This window comes from Manis pentadactyla, chromosome 8 (genome assembly GCF_030020395.1).
Source record: "Manis pentadactyla isolate mManPen7 chromosome 8, mManPen7.hap1, whole genome shotgun sequence".
In the NCBI taxonomy this organism is placed as follows: Eukaryota; Metazoa; Chordata; class Mammalia; order Pholidota; family Manidae; genus Manis; species Manis pentadactyla.
The window spans coordinates 94,622,366-94,641,420 of NC_080026.1; the positions used below are offsets into that span (position 1 = coordinate 94,622,366).

The 19,055-nt window shown below is 38.6% G+C and overlaps 1 protein-coding gene and 1 pseudogene across 7 annotated transcripts in view; both read right to left on the minus strand.

The window, feature by feature from the left end:
* ASCC1 (activating signal cointegrator 1 complex subunit 1) overlaps positions 1–19,055 on the minus strand; it is a 155,919-nt gene that overhangs the window by 51,533 nt on the left and 85,331 nt on the right. For all 7 annotated transcript variants that reach the window (XM_057505961.1, XM_057505959.1, XM_057505957.1 and 4 more), the window contains exon 8: positions 3,207–3,331. In XM_057505961.1, the coding sequence (XP_057361944.1) occupies positions 3,207–3,331 (125 nt within the window). The remainder of the gene's footprint in view (positions 1–3,206; positions 3,332–19,055) is intronic.
* LOC130684602 (ERBB receptor feedback inhibitor 1-like) lies at positions 9,824–15,434 on the minus strand (annotated as a pseudogene).

Here is a 19,055-nt window from a genome sequence, read left to right on the forward strand (position 1 = left end):
TACCTACCACTTCAGCATTTTATTAAAAATAATAATAATAAAGAGAGAAATGTGGTATCCACATATAAATCAAGTATAAAAACCAAATGAGTATTCATATTTGAACTGACTGTTTAGAGTTCATAATGCATGAGCAAAACCGAAAGTTTCTGTGATGACTGCCCTTGTACTGTTCACTATGTAACTTATTCATTATGTAAGAATTTGTTCTACATGTAAAAACTTGTTTGTTATGCCTCAGAAGATTGGAGACTGACAAAAATTAGGCTTGGGGTGGAATAATGATTGTGCATTGAGCATTGACTCCCCTATACAGAATTTTATTGTCGTGAACAACCACTTGATCAATAAATATGAGAGATGCCCTCACAAAAAAAAAAAAAAAAAGGACAGACTTCCAAAGGTAAAATAAATTAGTAACCGGGATGTAAGGTATAGCATAAGGAATATAGTCAAGATATTGTAACAGCCTGGTAGGGTGATAGCTGGAACCTAGAATTATGTATATAAATGTTCTACCACTGTGTTGTACACTTGAAACTCATGTAATGTAATACTGTGTGTCAACTACCCTTCAATAAAAAATAATTAATAAAAAATAATTATTAAAAAAAAAAAAAAAAAAAAAAAAATAAGGCAACCATGCTTTGGGTTAATTTAAAGACTCTCCCAATATGAGAAAGACCCCGTTAGTTGTAATCAAAGGTACTTTTTACAGATTTTCTACACAGAAATGCAGCAAACCTATGACTTTAGCCTCATCAAAGCTGAGTTCTAACTCGTGTTAATTTAGCTTGCTTATCCCAAAAGACGTCCTTAGTATAGCAGGAAAACAGGATATCAAAGGAAAGGGATAACAGGTAAGAACAAGTAAAACACCTTACTCTATGTCTTTTCAAGTAAAAATTCAACACTGAAAAGAATCCAAGGTATAGAAAATTGAAAGCATCCTCAAGAATTATTTAACTCTCAGAATATGTTCTGAAATATCAACACTTTTCTGCCCACCCACAGACACTCAAAAATATTTGTATTTCCACTTTTGAGTACGTTATTTTATTTTATATAGGTATACAGACTACCAAGTCAGAATTGGCAAAATATGTCAAGAGTGCTAACTCCATGAGCACATTTTATTATAGTTATTAGCCCACTACAATTACACATGGAAAGTATTCTCTTATTCAAAGATCCCAATCCCAAGCATATTTAACAACTTAAAAAATAACACCCCTGTTAAGAGAAGTGAAACTTAAAAATAAATTTATATTAAAGAAGCAATAATGATATCTGAAGACTGAAATGCTTAATGATGAGTCTATAAGCAGCATTAACCATCAGGGAAATGTAAACCTAAACCACAGTAAAATACCACTTCACACCCAAAATGATGGCAATGATTAAAAGACAGGTAATAACAAGTGTCAGCAAAGATGTAGAGAAACTGAAACCCTCACATACTGCTGGTGGGAATATAAAATGGTGCAAGCACTTGAAACAAGTCTGGCACTTCCTCAAAAAGTTAAACATAGAGTTACCATTTTCCAGCAGTTTCACTCTTAAGTATATATACTGAAGAGAAATGAAAACGTATGCCCATATAAAAACTTGTACATATATTCACAGCAGCATTATTTATAACAGCCAAAAAGCAGAAACAACACAATTGTCTACCAACTGATGAATGGATAAATAAAACATAGTAGTATATCCATACAATAGAATATTATTCAGCAATAAAAAGAAATGAAGTATGATCTATGCTATAATATGGATGAACTTTATAAACATTAGGCTAAGTGAAAGAAGCCAGTCACAGAAGATCACATACTGTATGGTTCTACTTATATTAAATATTCAGAAACAGCAAATGCATAGGACAGAAAGTAGACAGGGGATGCCTAGGATTGAAGGGTTAAGTAACAATGGGAAATCACTGCAAATGGCTATGGGATCTTTTTGGAGTGATGAAAATGTTCTAAAATTGATTATGGTAATGTTGCATAACTCTGACTATAATAAAATCACTGAAATATAGACTTTAAATGGGTGAATTGTTTAGTATGTGAATTACATCTCAATGAAGCTGTTATGTTCAAAATATCTGTAAGTGGGAAAGGATAACTTGACTATGAACACAGAACATTTTCTTATATGAAGCTGTAGTGCTAACTGAATATAAATGTGGATCTGCACAATTTAGAAGATATAAATTCCTACATAATCCAACTCTTTAATGTCAAGTGATTAGTTAATAATGGAGCATGGTTGCACTATTTGCAATAGTCAGATACGGAAGCAACCTAAGTGTCCATCAACAGATGAGTGCTAACTCCATGAACATATTTTATTTGAGTTATTAGCCCACCACAATTACACATGGAAAGTATTCTTTTACTCAAAGATCCCAATCCCAAGTGTACTTCACAATAGTCAGATATGGAAGCAACCTAAGTGCTTTCACTTAGCAGCTTTCAAACTTTGGAGGTGGGGATGGGAAGAAGAATCCTTTTTGAAATGTAGACTATTATCACAAATCAAGGGTTAAAGCAAGGCACTTCTATGTGAAGGCTCAGATTCCATGAAGGGAAAAAATTATTACTCAACCATGGTTTCTCAAACTCCTTCAGCTTTCATTTCTCAACCATGGTGCTACTGACATTTTGGGTTGAATAATTCTTTGTTGTTGGGGGCTGCCCTGTGCATTAGAGGGTTAAGCAACATCCTCCCTGGCCTCTACCCACTACATGCCAGTAGCAACCCACCAACAACCTCTAAATCTGACAACCAAAAATGTCTCCAGACAATCCTGAATGTTCTCTGTGGGACAAAACTGCTCCTAGTTGAGAACCACTGGTCTAACATTTACTTTAACTAGCTAATCTTCCTTTCTTCTTTTCAAAAAAAGTCAGCAGGTATTGCATGAGACATACTTATACTAAAATAATTATTCATTGTTTACCTAAAATTTACCTGGGCATCCTGTATTTCTGTCTGCTAAATCTGGCAACCCTATGCATGACAGAAATAAGAGATCTGGAATGCCACAGTCCCATGCTAGATATGTCCTGGCCCACTTCCACTGTGCTCATCAAAACAGTCTAAAAAAGAAGATATATCAGACTTCTTCTGATAGTCTTTGATAGCCTATACTATTCAAACCCCTAAGGCCTTGCTGATCACAAACTATGCTATAGAGGACTTACCATTGGGGTCTTTTCTGAATAGAGTATTCATGACTGTAGCATGGAGTTTCACACTATTCCACTCTTTCACTATTAGTCCAGATGCCTGAAAACGTTCCAGCACTCGGTCAACTAATTCCTGCAGCCTGGAGAAATTGAAGAAAAAAGTACAGAAATCTTAGTAAACTCCTGAATCTCTGATTACTAACTCAACAATATTTATGGAGCATCTACTCTGGGCCAATCAGTGTACAAAGTCTTGTGCAAGAAGACAAAGAGAAAGGGCTACAGTCCCCACTGTTATGGAGCACACAGCCTTGTGAGGCAGATAGACAAGGGAACAAATAACCGTAATACATCATGGCAAGTGTTAGCGGAGAGACCAACTATACATGGAGAGGACCATGTTTCACGGAAGGTTTAAACATGGTTTTGAAGGAACAAAGAAGTTTATCAGCTTGGAAATAGGGCTCAGGAAGCCAGGCTCAACAGAGAGTTGCCTAAAAGGAAGCACTTTATTGGTTCATCCAGCCACAGAACCAAAAGCTTATGTGTTACTGTGGCTTATGTGTTTCTGCCAAGATCAAATGAAGTCTGGTACAACTCTAAGATATTTACTTGCTCATTAGGAAGGAGCATGTACTATGAAGATCCTAGTAGCCTATACCAGTGCTTCAATAAGGTGGAAATATAGTACCAATAAAGACAACTATAGGAAAATCCACAGGCTGCATGACTGACTCCCCTTATGGACTCCAGGTGGTTCTAAGCACTAAGGGTTCTGCAGTGGGTGAGTTCTATCTTGATGGTGGCCATTCACTCTAATACCTCTACCAGAAAAATTCTTGCATAGCAAGTTTTCATCCTGTTCAGGTTTTTGCTCAACAGCTTGAAGAACTCCTATTAATATTTACTGTAAGGCCAATCTAGTGATGAACTCTTTCAGCTTTCATTTATTGGGAAAATTCTTTCTCTCTCCTTTAATTCTGAAGAACAACTTTGCCAGTTGCGCCAACAAAAAGGGTCATTATCCCAGGAAGTGTGTTGTGGTGGAGCAGATCTTGGTCCTATGCCTCAGCAAGCAGCTACCTTCTGTGACCACCCATTCATCTGATAGTAAAATTCAGTCTGTGGCTATTACATATTGTGCCAGTACTTCCACTTTGAGACTGGATAAGCTCTTGATGAACACTAGTGCCTGCTACAAGGTCCACATCAAATGACAGAGCAGTGTATCCGGTGACAAATGCAGGGAGCAGCCTGCACCATTCAACCTTTCCATTGGCCTTTTCTGAGATTTGTGCTGAATGCTAATTAACTTCCCTGGTTCAAAATAACCTTTCATTAGCCAATAGTGCATTAATGATCAAACGTGTTCACAATTTTTAGATTTTACATTTTTAGATGAACACAAAATACTCTTTGTGTCAAGTACCACCTCTTTTCCTGGATGCAAGTAGCCCTGAGACATTATAGAGCTCGTGAATCTTCCATTTCTTCTTGGGCCACAGCCCTGTGGTAAGCCCTGTGGCCAGTAAGCAGCTCTCCTTGAGCAGGGAAGGATGTGCTTATTTTATACAACATATGGGCCAAGCCTGCCTTGTGTGGCCCATCTGTGGGAGTCGGCCTCAGGCAGAATCACTCTGGCTACAACACCTGAGTTGCCTGAGGCCCATCTCCAAAAGGACAGCAGCTTCTAGCACCCCTACCCCTCCAGCTGTGTTTCACGCACACGTGGGCAAAACAACCCCTTTCTGCTTGCACTTTGTATGCTGCAGCAAGAGGGAGTTATTCTTCACTATAGATTGACTCAGGAACAAAATTATTTTCCCCTTCATGGTTTACCAGATCCAAAGTTCTGGATTAATCTTAAAATTTTAACTTCTTTATCTTGTTTTTGTGAAATACAGTCTACTAGCCAAAGAACATTTATAACATGAGGAAGCTATAATTAATAATAATAAAATAAATACCCATGTCCCTCCACCAAGCTTCAGAAATAGAACACAGAACTGGGACTAGGGTGAGGTGATAAGGCACTTGCCTTGGGCACAAACTTAAGGGGGTGCCAAAAATGCAGTAAACAAGATAAATCACATTCTAATGCAGTATTTTTTAAAAATCAGAATTAATCCAAACAAAACCCATGATGAACAAAATATTAAAATTCTGAATGAAGATGGGATCAGATTAGTATTACTGAGTTCTCCTTTTGTCTCAGGCTCTAGTAAGGCTTGGCATGGGGTAGAATATTACAATCTACCAGGTTCCTTAGAATGCCCTGTTCTGGAGACCCCAGTGACTCCCTGCTGCCAGCCATAGCACTTGTTCAAGCAGCCTCATGATCTCAGTACTCCTCATGTACATTTTCCTATCAGGTTTCCTGCACTTAGCCACTTCACAACTGCCACCACTATGTTTTCTGCTCCCGGGGCCACAGTATCCATACCCTCCCTCTACCTATGCAAAGCTTACCATCCTTCCAGGTCCAACTCAGTCCCCACTTTTCTATGAAACCTTTCTAACTACCCTAATACCCTCTTCTCCCCAGGAGCCATAAGAGGTGATTTTGCCTTCCTCTGAAACGCTGCTCCATTTACACTGTATGTGCTACTTAGCATTCTCAGGGATGGTCTCTTAATATTTCAAGTTTGTCTATCCTGTTCCTCTAATAGGTTTTATGCTCCTGAAGGGCATGTCAAATTTACCTTCTATCCACCAGAGCACCATTATACTTGTCTTTCAGTAACTATTGGCTGTGATTGGTTCAATGAGGGATCTGATAGATTAAACTGAATGTAAAAGATAAAATAAACATGATCTTGAAGGATCATTAAAGATAATGCAGATAAAACCAGGGAAGCCAAAAAGAAAGCTAAGAACAAAGCTTATGGGACACTCCTATGTAAAGGGCAGAGAAAGAACCAGCAAACACAATCGATAAGGATGAGAAATAAGAAAAGGAAGACTTCTGAAAGGTTGAAAGGAGAATTACAAGGGGAAAAAAGGAATAATCAGTATAGTACAATGTCACAGAAAAGCAAGTCAGAAAAGGAGCAAAAAATGCCTAGCTATTTCTCACAGACCAAACATTATTACAGCCCTCTGCCAAAGCAGTTTCGCTGGCACCCTGGAGATGGAAGCCTTGTTACACAGGGTCAGGGGAGAAACCGGAGGTTAAGTGCACATAAACTGTTTTTAAAAACTTATAAGGAAGGAGAGAAACTAATGTCTTGATAATTAGAAGATACAGAGTTGGGGGTAGGTGTTTGTTTTCAACGAGAAGAGTGAGCTAAAAATGCTACTGACAACAAGAGATTATCCAACAGAGAAAGAAGATGAAACTTCAGGCAATAGAGTTGATAGAGTAAGATCTCAAGGAGACAGGAAGGACTGATGTGCTCCTAAGTGATGGGAATACATAGGTGAACAAAGTAAGTCCCTGCCCTTGAGCAGCTTACATTCTAATGGAAGAAGACAGATATACAGGAAACACATACACTATATGCTACATCAGGTGGTGCCAAGTGCCCTGAAGAAAATGAAATGGAAAAGAGGAAGAAGAGTGTGACGAGGGTGAGATAGGGTGATCAGGGGTAGTGACATTTGAGCAGAGACTTAGTGAACAGCATTCTAGAGAAAGAGAACAGCAAGTTCCGACACTTGAGGCAGCACATTGTATGGTATGACTGAGCAGTTGTCAGAAACCAGTGTATGGAGTGAAACTCGGGAGAGAGGTGGTGAGGTTGGAGAGGTAGGCAGGACCAGGTCACACGGGGCTTTCACAGGGCTCTTAGGCCCTTGTACGGACTTTGGCTTTTGTTCTGAGTGTGGTGGGGAGCTTCTGGAGGGTTTCGGCAGAAGAATGACATGATCTGACTGACATCCTAAAAAGAAATCTCTGGCTGTCATGTGGAGAACAGACAGTGGTGGAGACAAGCCATGTTGTGAAGGCTCCTGTCTGGTGAGGCAGGGCTAGAGTCTTATGTCGCAGGTCATAGGAAACCAGCGAGGGTTTGTAAGAAGCAAGATATTCGGGGGAAAAACTAAAGGCATGGAAGCCAGGTAAGAGAGATACACTTTCTTACATAGTATCTTACTTTTTTCTGATTACAAAAATATGTTCATTATAGAAAAAATAGAAAATGCAGAAAAGCATAAAAAATAAAATATAATCTCACCATCCACAGATAAACACTAAGCTTTTTGTTATATAATTTTAAGTCCATTTCTACAGATGTACATCAATTTTAAAAACATGAAACGTTTTTGTATGACTAACTTATTTCACTTAATAAAGCCTGCATATTTTTTCATATCATGAAATAGTTTTCTAAATATAATTTAGATACCTTTTAGAGGAGTTTAGACCAGTAATGAGAAAGGCTAATCAATAAAATACTGGTGAGGATGGAGAAAGAAAATGACTTTGTCCCTACATTCCTAAGGGGGAAATAAAATACACTGACATTGCACATAACTCTGATTTTGTAATTAGGTGATTTAATTAATTGTGCATGTGAATCTCCAAGTAAAGACTTATATTATATTGGCTCTAAGTTTCTAATTAACTAACACTATCACAAAACTTTTGAAATATTTCTAAATATTATAACATAACTTAAGTCTGAACATAACCAAACACTGCAAAATCCACCTCAACTGCAAATCACAACTGAATGACACCTCACTCTTTTCTCCTCTACTAAAGAAAAAAAGTGACATGGAGTCCAGCTATACAAAAACAGGGGGGCAAGAAATACCAGAGGAAAGAAATTAAAATGACTGAATGAAAGAAACCAGTTTCCAGCTTTGTCCTTCTAGAAAATCAAGATTTCTATTCAATTTACAGCCTCAGAACTTTGAAGAAAGTCCTTGAAAAAGTTCTGGTCTGACCTGCTTATTTTACACGAGTAAATGAAGCACAGACAGGCTGAGTGGCTCAAAGTCAGGACACAGGGACCAGGATCCAAGTCTCCTGGTAGCCAGTTCTGCTCTGTGACCAATTCACAGTGTACTCCATGAAGGCTGGTTCTTTATCTTATTTACTAGTTGATCCTGGCAAATAAATTAATGCCTAACTGACATATAATCAGTGCTCAAAAAATAGTTGTTCATGCATGCATGAATTCACAGATGACAAATATTTTGGAGCTCTACTAAGAGAACTTAAGATACCTGGGTACAATCACTAAATTTGAGGTTGATGTCATAGACACTACATTTGACAATATATCAGTATATTTCTAATACAATACTATTTAACAATATTACTAATATTTTATACTTAGTAAAAAGTATGCTAAGCATACCTAGTATTACTAATAATTACTAATGGTACTAATATTTGACAATATGTCAGTATACTTATTTGACTATGAATGAGTCACAAAGCTTCTCTATGCCTCTGCTTTCCTGTAAGTGAATTAAAAATAATATAAGTTCTTATGATAAAAATAATCAATTATTATTAAGCAGCTTTATCATTTAGACAGCACTTTGAGTTTGAAAATAGAAGCCGGTTATTAATGCCTCAAATCTAAGCTCTTAGCCTGAAGGCCTATAAGTGGTACCAAAGCTCAAGCATCTCAGAGTCACCTTTACAGTTGTACTGCAGAATGATCATTGTCTCTTTAGAAATGGAAAATTCCAGGCTTTTGTTGAGTGTTTTTCCCTAATTTAATTCAGTTCTATCCAATTAATATTTCCTGAGTGCTTACTGTACATAGGCATTATGCTAGTCACTATATGAGTAAAAAACTAAGGAAGCACAGTCCTTGTTATTAAGGAGCTTACAATCTATTAAGAGAACTACAGAGAAGACTTTGGTAATGGCACAAGCAATACATAGTACTTTAAATGCGGAAGAGATTATAGCTGGGTTTAGATGAGAATACTAAGACAATGGGCTTAGGACAAGAATCTACCTGTACTCAATTCATCTTTTTCTATCAGCTGAATGAGTAAATGGCTGATGTAAACAACAAACATTCACTGAACATCTACTAAGCCATGAATTATACAAATCACTGGATATATGATGCTGACTATAAGATATACGCCCTGTCCTCAAGAATCTTAAAGTCTAGTTGAGAAAAAAAGAATAAGAGAAAACAGCAAGAAGGAAAGATAGCATATGGAAACAAAAAGATGAGAAATATCCTGGGGGAAATTATAGTCACAAGAAACAATATTAACAAAGACACAAAGGACCATAGTAAGCAGTAAAATTGCTGGGGCTTGGGGCAAGTACAAGATAATGCAAGATCAAGTTGGAACATTAAGTTGATTTCATACAAAAAGATCTTGAGCTGGACTGAAGAATACTAATTCAAAAGATGATGTAAAACAATGAGAGATTTTTAGGCAAGGAACTCCTATAGTATATAGGCTATGGCTTAGAAAAGACTGATGGATTATTTCACAGGGTCCATACACACTAAATAAAAGTATTATCTAGGTTATATTTTATGAAAACAGACTATAGAACAATATGTGTAATGTGACCCCATTTGTGTAAAATATGCATAGACAGTAACTCTCAGCAGAGTTTGCTCTGCTTACAATCTATTGGGGGTAAAAATTGGGAGAGTTAGGGCAGAGGGAAAGATAGCTACTTAATTTTCATTTTACCCAGCTGTACGACTTTATTTTTGTAAGAGAATATAATGTAAAAAGAAGAAGCTTGGCTGTGAAAGGAAAATTACAAATGGAAAGATGGTACAGTGATGCTGGGCAAAATAGCTGTATAATTTTGATTCTAATCATGTACATACACCTCTATCTTCTTTTTACCAGGCTTCTCACAATATTTCAAACTTTTTCATTATTATTATATTTGTTATGATCTATGATCAGTGACCTTTGATGTTATTATTCTAATTGTTTTGGGGGTGCCACAAACTGTACCCACATAAAACAGCAATCTTAATCCATAAATGTGTGTGTTCTGACTGCTCCACTAACCAGCTGTCCCCCTATCACTCTCCCTCTCCTCAGGCTTCCCTATTCCCTAAGACACAACAATATTGAAATTAGGCCAATTAATAACCCAAAATGGCCTCAAACTGTTCACATGAAAGGAAAAGTCACACATCTCTCACTTTAAATCAATTAATAAGATAATTAATGAAGGTGTCTACACTAAACAACAGATTTTCAATGTAGATAAAACAGCCATCAATGGGAAGAAGATGCCATCTAGGTCTTTCCTAGCTAGAGAGAGGTCAATGCCTGGCTTCAAAGCTTCAAAGGACAGGCTGACTGCAGCTGGTGACTCTAAGTTGAAGCCAGATCTCAATGACCATTCTGAAAATCCTGGGCCCTTCAGAATTATTCTAAATCTACCCTCTAAGTGGAACAACAAAGCCTGGATGACGGCACAACTATTTACAATACGTTTACTGAATATTTTAAGCCCTCTGTTGAGACCTACTGCTCAGAAAAAAATTCCTTCAAAATATACTGTTACTAATAACATACCTGGTCACCCAGGTGCTCTGATGAAGATGAACAGTGAGTTTAATGTTGTTTTTGTGCCTGCTAACACAACATCCATTCTGCAGCCCATGGGTCACAGAGTCATCTTGATTTTCAAATCTTATTATTTAAGAAATACATTTTGTAAGGATGTGATTGCCGTAGATAGTGATTCTTCTGATGGATCTGGGCAAAGTAAATTGAAAACCTTCTGCAAAGGATTCACTATTCTAGGTGCCAATTAAGAACATTTGTGATTCATGGAAAGAGCCCAAAATATCAACATTAAAAGGAGTGTGGCTGAAGTTGATTCCAACCGTCACAAATGACAGTTAAGCAGTTCAAGACTCCAGCGGAGGAAGTTACTGCAGATGGCGTGGAAATAGCAAAGAGAACTAGAGCTAGAAATGGAGCCTGAAGATGTGACTGAATTGCTGTGATCTCAGGATGAAAACTGAATGGATGAGGAGTTGCTTTTTATAGCTGAGCCAAGAAAGTGATTTCTTGAGATGAAATCTACTCCTGGTGAAGATCCTATGAAGATTGTTGAAATGACATCAAAGGACTTAGAATATTACATAAACTTAGTTGATAAAGCAGCAGCAGCAGGACTTCAGAGGACTGACTCCAATTCCGAAGTAAGTTCTACTGTGGTTAAAATGATATCAAACAGCATCGCTTCATAAAGAGAAATTGTTCATGAAAGGAAAAGTCAGTTGATGTCATCCTCATTGCTATCTTATTTTAAGAAACTGCCAGCCATTCCAGCCTTCAGCACCCACCACCCTGATCAGTCAGCAGCCGCCATCAACATCAAGGCAAGACCCCCCACCAAAAAAAGGACTTTTTTGTGAGGCCAGCTTGTATTGTATTTGTTTATTAATACAGTCTAAAAAAAACAAAAGGAAAACCACAACACACATCCCCACACAATATTGCTCAGTCACACAGATGACTGTTTCATTATTGCTTAAACTGGCATCCTCAGCACTGCGAACAGTGTGCTTTCCCCATGAGCCTCCTGTGTCCTGCTGCTTCTGTAAGGCACATGCTACAATGGGCCATTTCAGTGGCTAGAACAAAGCAGGAATTGTAAGGAAAAAGTACTTACTAATTCTATTATCTCATTTGTCAAGATGGGACACATGTATAGGTGAAAATATGGTTGCTGAAAAAACTGCTCTGCCTCCCCTCAACAAAACAAAGTGAAACCTGCAAGCATTTGGGTCTCAGGACCATTTTACACTTGGTAGGTAGAGTCATGGTAAGAATGTGCACCCTGCCCTCCATGGAAAAGACTGCTCGCAAAAATAAATGAAATAAAATATAACTGACCTAAGAGTCATAAATCTTCAAACTTACTAAGCAAAAACATTTCCTTTTTATGATTCTGATCTAAACAATACTGTTTTTTCTTCCATTTGCTCAATTTTCAGTCTATCAGTCATTCTGGAGTCATTCTCTAGCTTGAGTTTTTATAATTCTGAATATATATTACTCTAAGATAGTAATTAATTGGTTAACCTGCAACTACAGTCTATGGTTATACCATGAGTTTATATATAGGTATATAATGTATGCGTACATAAAGGTTTCCCCATCCATCCCTCCCTCCACCACATCTTTAAGTTAGAGACTTGAGTAGACTTTTCTAATACACACAATCAGGGCTCCTCTGCACAGCACCTCATGACTGTGCTAAACCTTCTCTTTTAAGACAGAGAGTTCAACTATTTTTTTCCTCAATCTGAAACATTTTCCTGTGACGCTCAGGCAAACTGGAGGATGGTCTGGAAGCCATTTCCTCCATGGAACCGCTGCTGGACCATGACCCCAAAGTCTATGGAGAAACCACATACAATAAACGTTTGCACTTCACATGGCCACCCGATCCATTTTTGTTTGAGTCCAGCTTTTCTGGGGCTGAAACTATACTGCAGTCAGCAGGTAATGGCTGAATCTGGGTGCTGGTGTTTGTTTCCTCTGCTTCCCTGAAGAATTTTTCTTATTTGTCCAGGTATGGTAGTTTCTCAGGTAGTAGGTAATAATGTGTTGAACTAACCTTCTTCCCATTTTCAGTAATGGGGAGAATGCAAGGAACCTTACTGGCAGACCCCTTGCTGGTCTGTCTCTGCAGAGTTTTGCGGCTGACATACTTGGGGTCTGAGGCAAAGCTGTGTTGGGGGCATTTTAGGTAAGAAGGCAGGCTTTTAGGACTCGGTGTGCAGGAGTTACTCTGGGATAAAGGTTCTGTGGGTGGTACTTTGGGAGGCCTGTGTTCATCGCTGTGAAAAGTAACTCCTGCTGACGACCTTCTATAATCTGGCTTCACTGGCCTGGGAGGTATGGGAACCCTGGGAGGCACCTCAGGTTTGTCTTCATCGGAGTTTGGAGAAGCTCTACGTACCTAGCTGGCTATCTTTATGGTTGGCTTGTTAAAGGGTCCAGCTGCCCCCGAGTGAGACCTTCTTAGTCGTCGGTGGGTCTGAGGTGGATGAGGGTTTGAATTCTGCATGCCTCCGTTTAGGTCAGTTGCCTGGTTGAGGTCTGCCACAGAAACTGCTGGGGTATCAAAATACACATAGTTGATTTGTCCACACCCTCAGAAACTTCGCCTGCCAGGGATATCGTATTTGAAGTCAGACAGTGTACAATCTTCTAAAGTGAAGTTTGTATCTGAGCTAGTTAGGAATTCTACCTCACAGTCTGTCTCGTCCAGCAGAGGTCTTCGGAGATGGGCAATGGTGCAAGGGGCCGTGAACCCTGTTCACAGACAGCGGCACCAGGGAAGAGGGAAGGTGAGGTCTTTATGGGTGTGAGTGGAGGAGCAGAAGTATAAACCCCATTTACCGGGACCTAGAGTTTCTTAAAACCACACACAACTTGATCCTCTTCAAGTTGTGCCAAGTTTTCACTTGAGGGAATAATAAGAGGGGGCAAGCAGGACTTCGTTGGGGTACCATTTTCTGCAAAGAGGTCGTCTTTCACCAGAACAGACTTTGGAGAACGCCCAATAGATGTTAGGTGCTCCTGAGTGGTAGAGTTGAGACTGTAGGCCATGGTTATTGGGTCAATTTTTTAGAAGTTATTTTCAAACTTACTGGCAACTGCCCCAGCAGGCCTTCATATTCCCCACGGCCTGGCCATTATGCAGAAGTGCGGTTTTCCACGGGACTCTCATCTTCTGAGCAGCAACTCCGGCTGTTGACATTGTGTGTTATTCTGGGATGTCTCCAAACTCGTGAGGCCAAGAGATCTGTAGCCAACCAGTAGCTCTCACTCCACACGAGAAGTAACCAGAAGAGTTCATGAACACAGCATCCTGCAACTCGGCTGCTCCTAATGCAACACTTCGAGCGTTCGGCGCTGAGAACCACGTTTCTCTAGGAGGGGATGCGGGGGGACAGAGCCGGAGGGCTCGGGCTGTGCGGCTTAATTACCGACCTCGGCCAGGCGCCGGGCGGAGGGACTGCGGCACCGAACCGCACCCGCTCGCGGCGGGCGGGGGACGCACTGTGGCCCGGGGCGGGCAGACTGCCGTGGGGAACCCAGGCCGCCACTCGCTGGAGCAGCCGGCCCCTCCCTCCACCCCTCCGTTCCGGGAAGACCCGCGTCGGGCTCCGGACCCGCCCTGCGCCGGGAGCCGCAGCCGGGCCCCTAGCAGCAGAGCACTGAGCGCCGCCCTCCCCACCAGCCCGCAGACCCCTTACCCCGCGGAGACGCCTGTAGGCATAACTTTTGTATGCACCAGGAAACCGAAAGATTCATTTGACTTGCTTTATTGCAATATTCATTTTATTGTAGTGGTCTGTAACAAAACCTACAATATCCCCGAGGTATACCTGTATCTTTCTATTTCTACTTTCTAAGCGTTTTTACTGAAAAAAAAAAAAAGGGATAAATTCCATCAAAAGCCTTTTAGGCATGTATTTAGCTATTTTTAAATTTGATCTATTGAATACGGTATTACTAGATTTCCTGGTTTTCCTTTATCTTTGCATTCCTGAAATAAACCAGCATAGTCATAATGTATCATATTCATCTAACTCCTACAATATTCAGAAAATTGCCAAATTAACTAGATTTTTACTATTCTTGCATCCATGTATCAATCTCATTCCCACTGTTCTACTTCAGATCTACTTTGCTTCTCACCTGGATTATTATAATGGCTATTAAATACTCCTCCTCCAGTTCCTGGCTCCTCATTTCAATTATATATGTAGTACATGTTTGCATTAAATTTATACAGAAACATCTGGGGAGAATTGACATCTTTAATCCAACTAAATCTGTCATTGAACAGGGGTGGTCTCTATATTTATAATTTATAATTTCCTGCAAAAAGGTCTTGTACATACTTTGTTACATTTATTCCTAAGTACATAAGGTTTTTGTTAACTACTGTAAACGGATGTTGCCTTTTTTAAATGTTTCCTGTTTGTTACTGGTGTAAAGAAAAACAACTGATTTTATTATACTAATTCTATAGCCAATCACTTTGCTAGTGTCTTATTAATTCTAATAACTTGATAATTATAGATAACCTTGTTTTAGTTCTGGTTATTGAAATTTATTATGCTACTATGTAGTCAATATTTTTCAACTGTTCCATGTGTAAGGCTGGAGGCACCAGGGGAAGGGGTGAGCCTGCTGGACAAGCTCAGGCCTCACCAAACAAGGCGAAGAGACCAACAGGTTCTGGTCTGACAACATTCCAGAAACTGATCAGATAACATTCCTAACTAGAGGCCTTCCCAGGCTAGAAGAATAGTGTTAACTGTCCAGTACCTGGCTAAAAGCCAATGAGAGACCTCCACGTACCCTAGGCGAGCCAATCCTCATGCCACTGTATACCTTTGCTCTCCCTCCCCCTTCCTTCTTTAAAAACCTGCTGCCTGCCCTGCTGGGCGTGACTTCCCCAGCCTCCATTTCTGTAGACTGGGAAACCTCGCCCGGGAACTACGCTCAAATAAACTACCTGGCCCTTTGTTGCCTCTCTTTGCCTGCTTATTTCAGCTAGAATTTATCTTACACCATGTACCTGAAAAGAATAGGAATTCTCTAATTGCTGGGTATATAATTCCAGAGATGACTATTACATTAAACTTAATTGTTAAAATCTTCTGTATCTTTATTGATTTTTTTATCTGCTTGATCTATGAACAACTGGAAGATATGGTACCATCTCCTCCTATGACAATGGATTTCTCAATTTCTCCCCAGTAAAAAAATCACTTATGCAAATTTGGCTTAATTACTTTCAGACTGTCCACTGTCCTTTTAGGTTCATTAATATTTAGAATTATCATCTCAAATTGGTAAATTGAACCTTTTATCATTATTTAATAGTCTTCTCTATTGCTAATAATCCATTTTTTTTCTTTGAGCTTATCATATTTGCTATTAATTCTGTAATGACAACTTTCTTCTGGTATTTGCCCAGTGTATCTTTTTTCCTTTCTATTATTTCAACCTTACTCTGTGGATGTATCTCTTGTAAAGAGCATGTAACTGAATTTTGTTTACATATGATTGTGCATCTTTCTTAACTGGTGAGTTTATTCCTTTAACATTTATTATAATTAGCATATGGCTGAACCATCTGACATTTTAATTTCTACTCATCCCACTTTTTTCTATGCTTCTTGTCCCTTTTTTAGTTGAATTTGTATTTATTCCTTTTTCCTTTTCTTCTCTACTTGTTTGTTATTTATACAAGCAGAATAAAATAATTCAAAAGTGTGGAGTCTATGTCATATGTATGTTAAAACAGATCTGAAGTCCTAGACAGGGAAAAATTCCCTATTTTACTTATTTTTTATTGAAGTATCATTGTTATATAGCCTTATATTAGTTTCAAGTATACAACATAGTGGTTCAAGAGTTTCCCATATTATTAAATGCTCACCGCGACTAGTGCAGTTACTATCTATCAATACAGGAAGATGTTACAGAATCATTGGCTATATTCCCCACGCTGTACTACCATCCCATAACCAACCTATATTATGAGCTTTGTGCCTTTTTATCCCCCTCCCCTCCCCCAACCCCTCCCCCATGGTAACCACCAGTCACTTCTCACTGTCTATGAGTCTACTACACTTTTGTTCATTTTTCTGTTTTGTTTTTAGATTCCACAAATAAGTGAAATCATACAGTATTTGTCTTTCTCTACCTGGCTTGTTTTGTTAGCATAATATCATCTAGGTTCACCCATTTTGTCCCAAATGACAGGATTTCTTTCTTTTTATGGCTGAATAATATTCCATTGTATATATGTGCCACTTCTTTATCCATTCATCTATTGATGGACACTTAGGTTGCTTCCATCTCTTGGCTACTGTAAATAATGTGGCAATAAACATAGGAGTACATATATCTTTTCAAATAAGGCATTTTATTTCCTTCGGGTAAATTCCGAGAAGTGGAATTTGCTGGGTCATGTGGCATTTGTATTTTTAGGTTTTTGAGAAATCTTCATACTGCCTTCTACAGTGGCTGCATCAATTGACATTCCCACCAACAGTGTAGGGTGGTTCCCTTTTCTCCATATTCTCACCAACACTTGTTATTTCTTGTCTTTTGGACAGTGGCCATTCTAACTGGTGTGAAGTAATATCTCAATATGGTTTTGATTTGCATTTCCCTGATGATCAGCAATGTGGAGCATCTTTTCATGTGCCTCTTGGCCATCTGTATTTCTTCTTTGGAGAAATGTCTGTTCAGGTCCTCTGCCCATTTTTTAATCAGGTTATTTGTTTTTTTGATATTGATGCATACAAATTCTTTATTTTTGAGTATTAACCCCTTGTGTGATAAATCATTTACAAATATATTCTCCTACACTGTAGTTTACCTTTTTATTCTGTTGATGGTGTCCTTTGCTGTACAAAAGCTTTTTAGTTTGATGTAGTCCCACTTGTTCATTTTTTTGTTTCCCTTGCCCAGGGAGATAAGTCCCACAAAAAATTGCTCATGCTTATGTTCAAGAGATTTTTGCCTATATTCTCTTCTAAGAATTCTTTGGTTTCATGTCTTACATTTAGGTCTTTGATCCATTTCAAGTTTACTTTTGTGTATGGAGTAAGATGGTAATCCAGTTCCATTCTTTTGCATGTAGCTGTCCAGTTTTCCCAGCACCAGTTATTGAAGGGATTGTCTTTCCCCACTGTATTATTCATGGCTCCCTTATATATTAATTGATCATATATGCATGGGTTTATATCTGGGCTGTCTATTCTGCTCCATTGATCTATAGGTCTGCTCTTGTGCCAGTGCCATGCTGTTTTGATTACTATAGCTTTGTAGTACAGCTTGAAGTCAGGGAGCATAATACCCCCAGCTTTGTTCTTCTTTCTCAGGATTGCTTTGGCTGTTCACAGTCTTTTTTGGTTCCACATGAATTTTAGGATTATTTGTTCTATGCTGAAGGCATTTATATAGTTGTGACTTAGAACACAAAGTAAATGAGCCATACCAGGTATCAAATTCCAACCTGGTAGAAATGTTTCGGGATGTCCTAAAATAACAGTGTGTCTCTAGTTTTTAAGGCAAAGCCATTGGTATGTTCTTTAGGCACATGCCAGATATCCAGGAAGAAAATCTAATCTAGAACACACAAAAAACTTGATTCTATACCATTTTTTCCTCCCTTCCCCTCAAAATTTACTTTTAATTGAATTGAGATAGGAGAGAATTGAGTGTCAATTTGAGCTGAGGTAAGAGAAACCTTAGAAGAGATCCTCTAGGAAAATAAATCAATTTGGGGGCCTGCCTAGATTTTCTCCAGAAGGTCTCTGGTTCAGTATGAACTCTGTTCTATCCTGCCTTGAAAAGACCACATGAAAACAGACTTCCAAATCAAGTTGTTTTCTTCTGCTTACAAAAGGATTTAAGTAGATTAATACATGGCATTAACACTGGAAATGGCTAGGATGCCTAGGCTAGCCTCAGTAACAGCATGGGTTACAGACTGAGGATTCCTAGAAGGGATCTCAGTGTGGTAACAACAAAAACAAAAAACAGTAAATATTTACTGATGTTTGTTTTAATATGTTAGTATGTACCAAGCACTGTTCTAGGCATTTCATGTAAAGTAATTTAAGTCTAATAATCCTATGAAGGTTATATAGTTATCATTCCCATTTTGTCCTGATATTCACTAGATCTGCATCATGTCATTTTTTAAACTACCACCCTAAAAAGCCTTCCTTCCTACCTCCTGTTTTCCTGGAAACATGAAAGAAGCACTGAGTTTTCATAAAAACCAGATTGCTACTATCAATATTCACCATGTAAGTAACTCAATCATTATCACAGTAAAAATCTGATACTTTTTTCCTATAACAAATTCCTCTTTCCAGATATTAAAAAATGTATTACTATTTT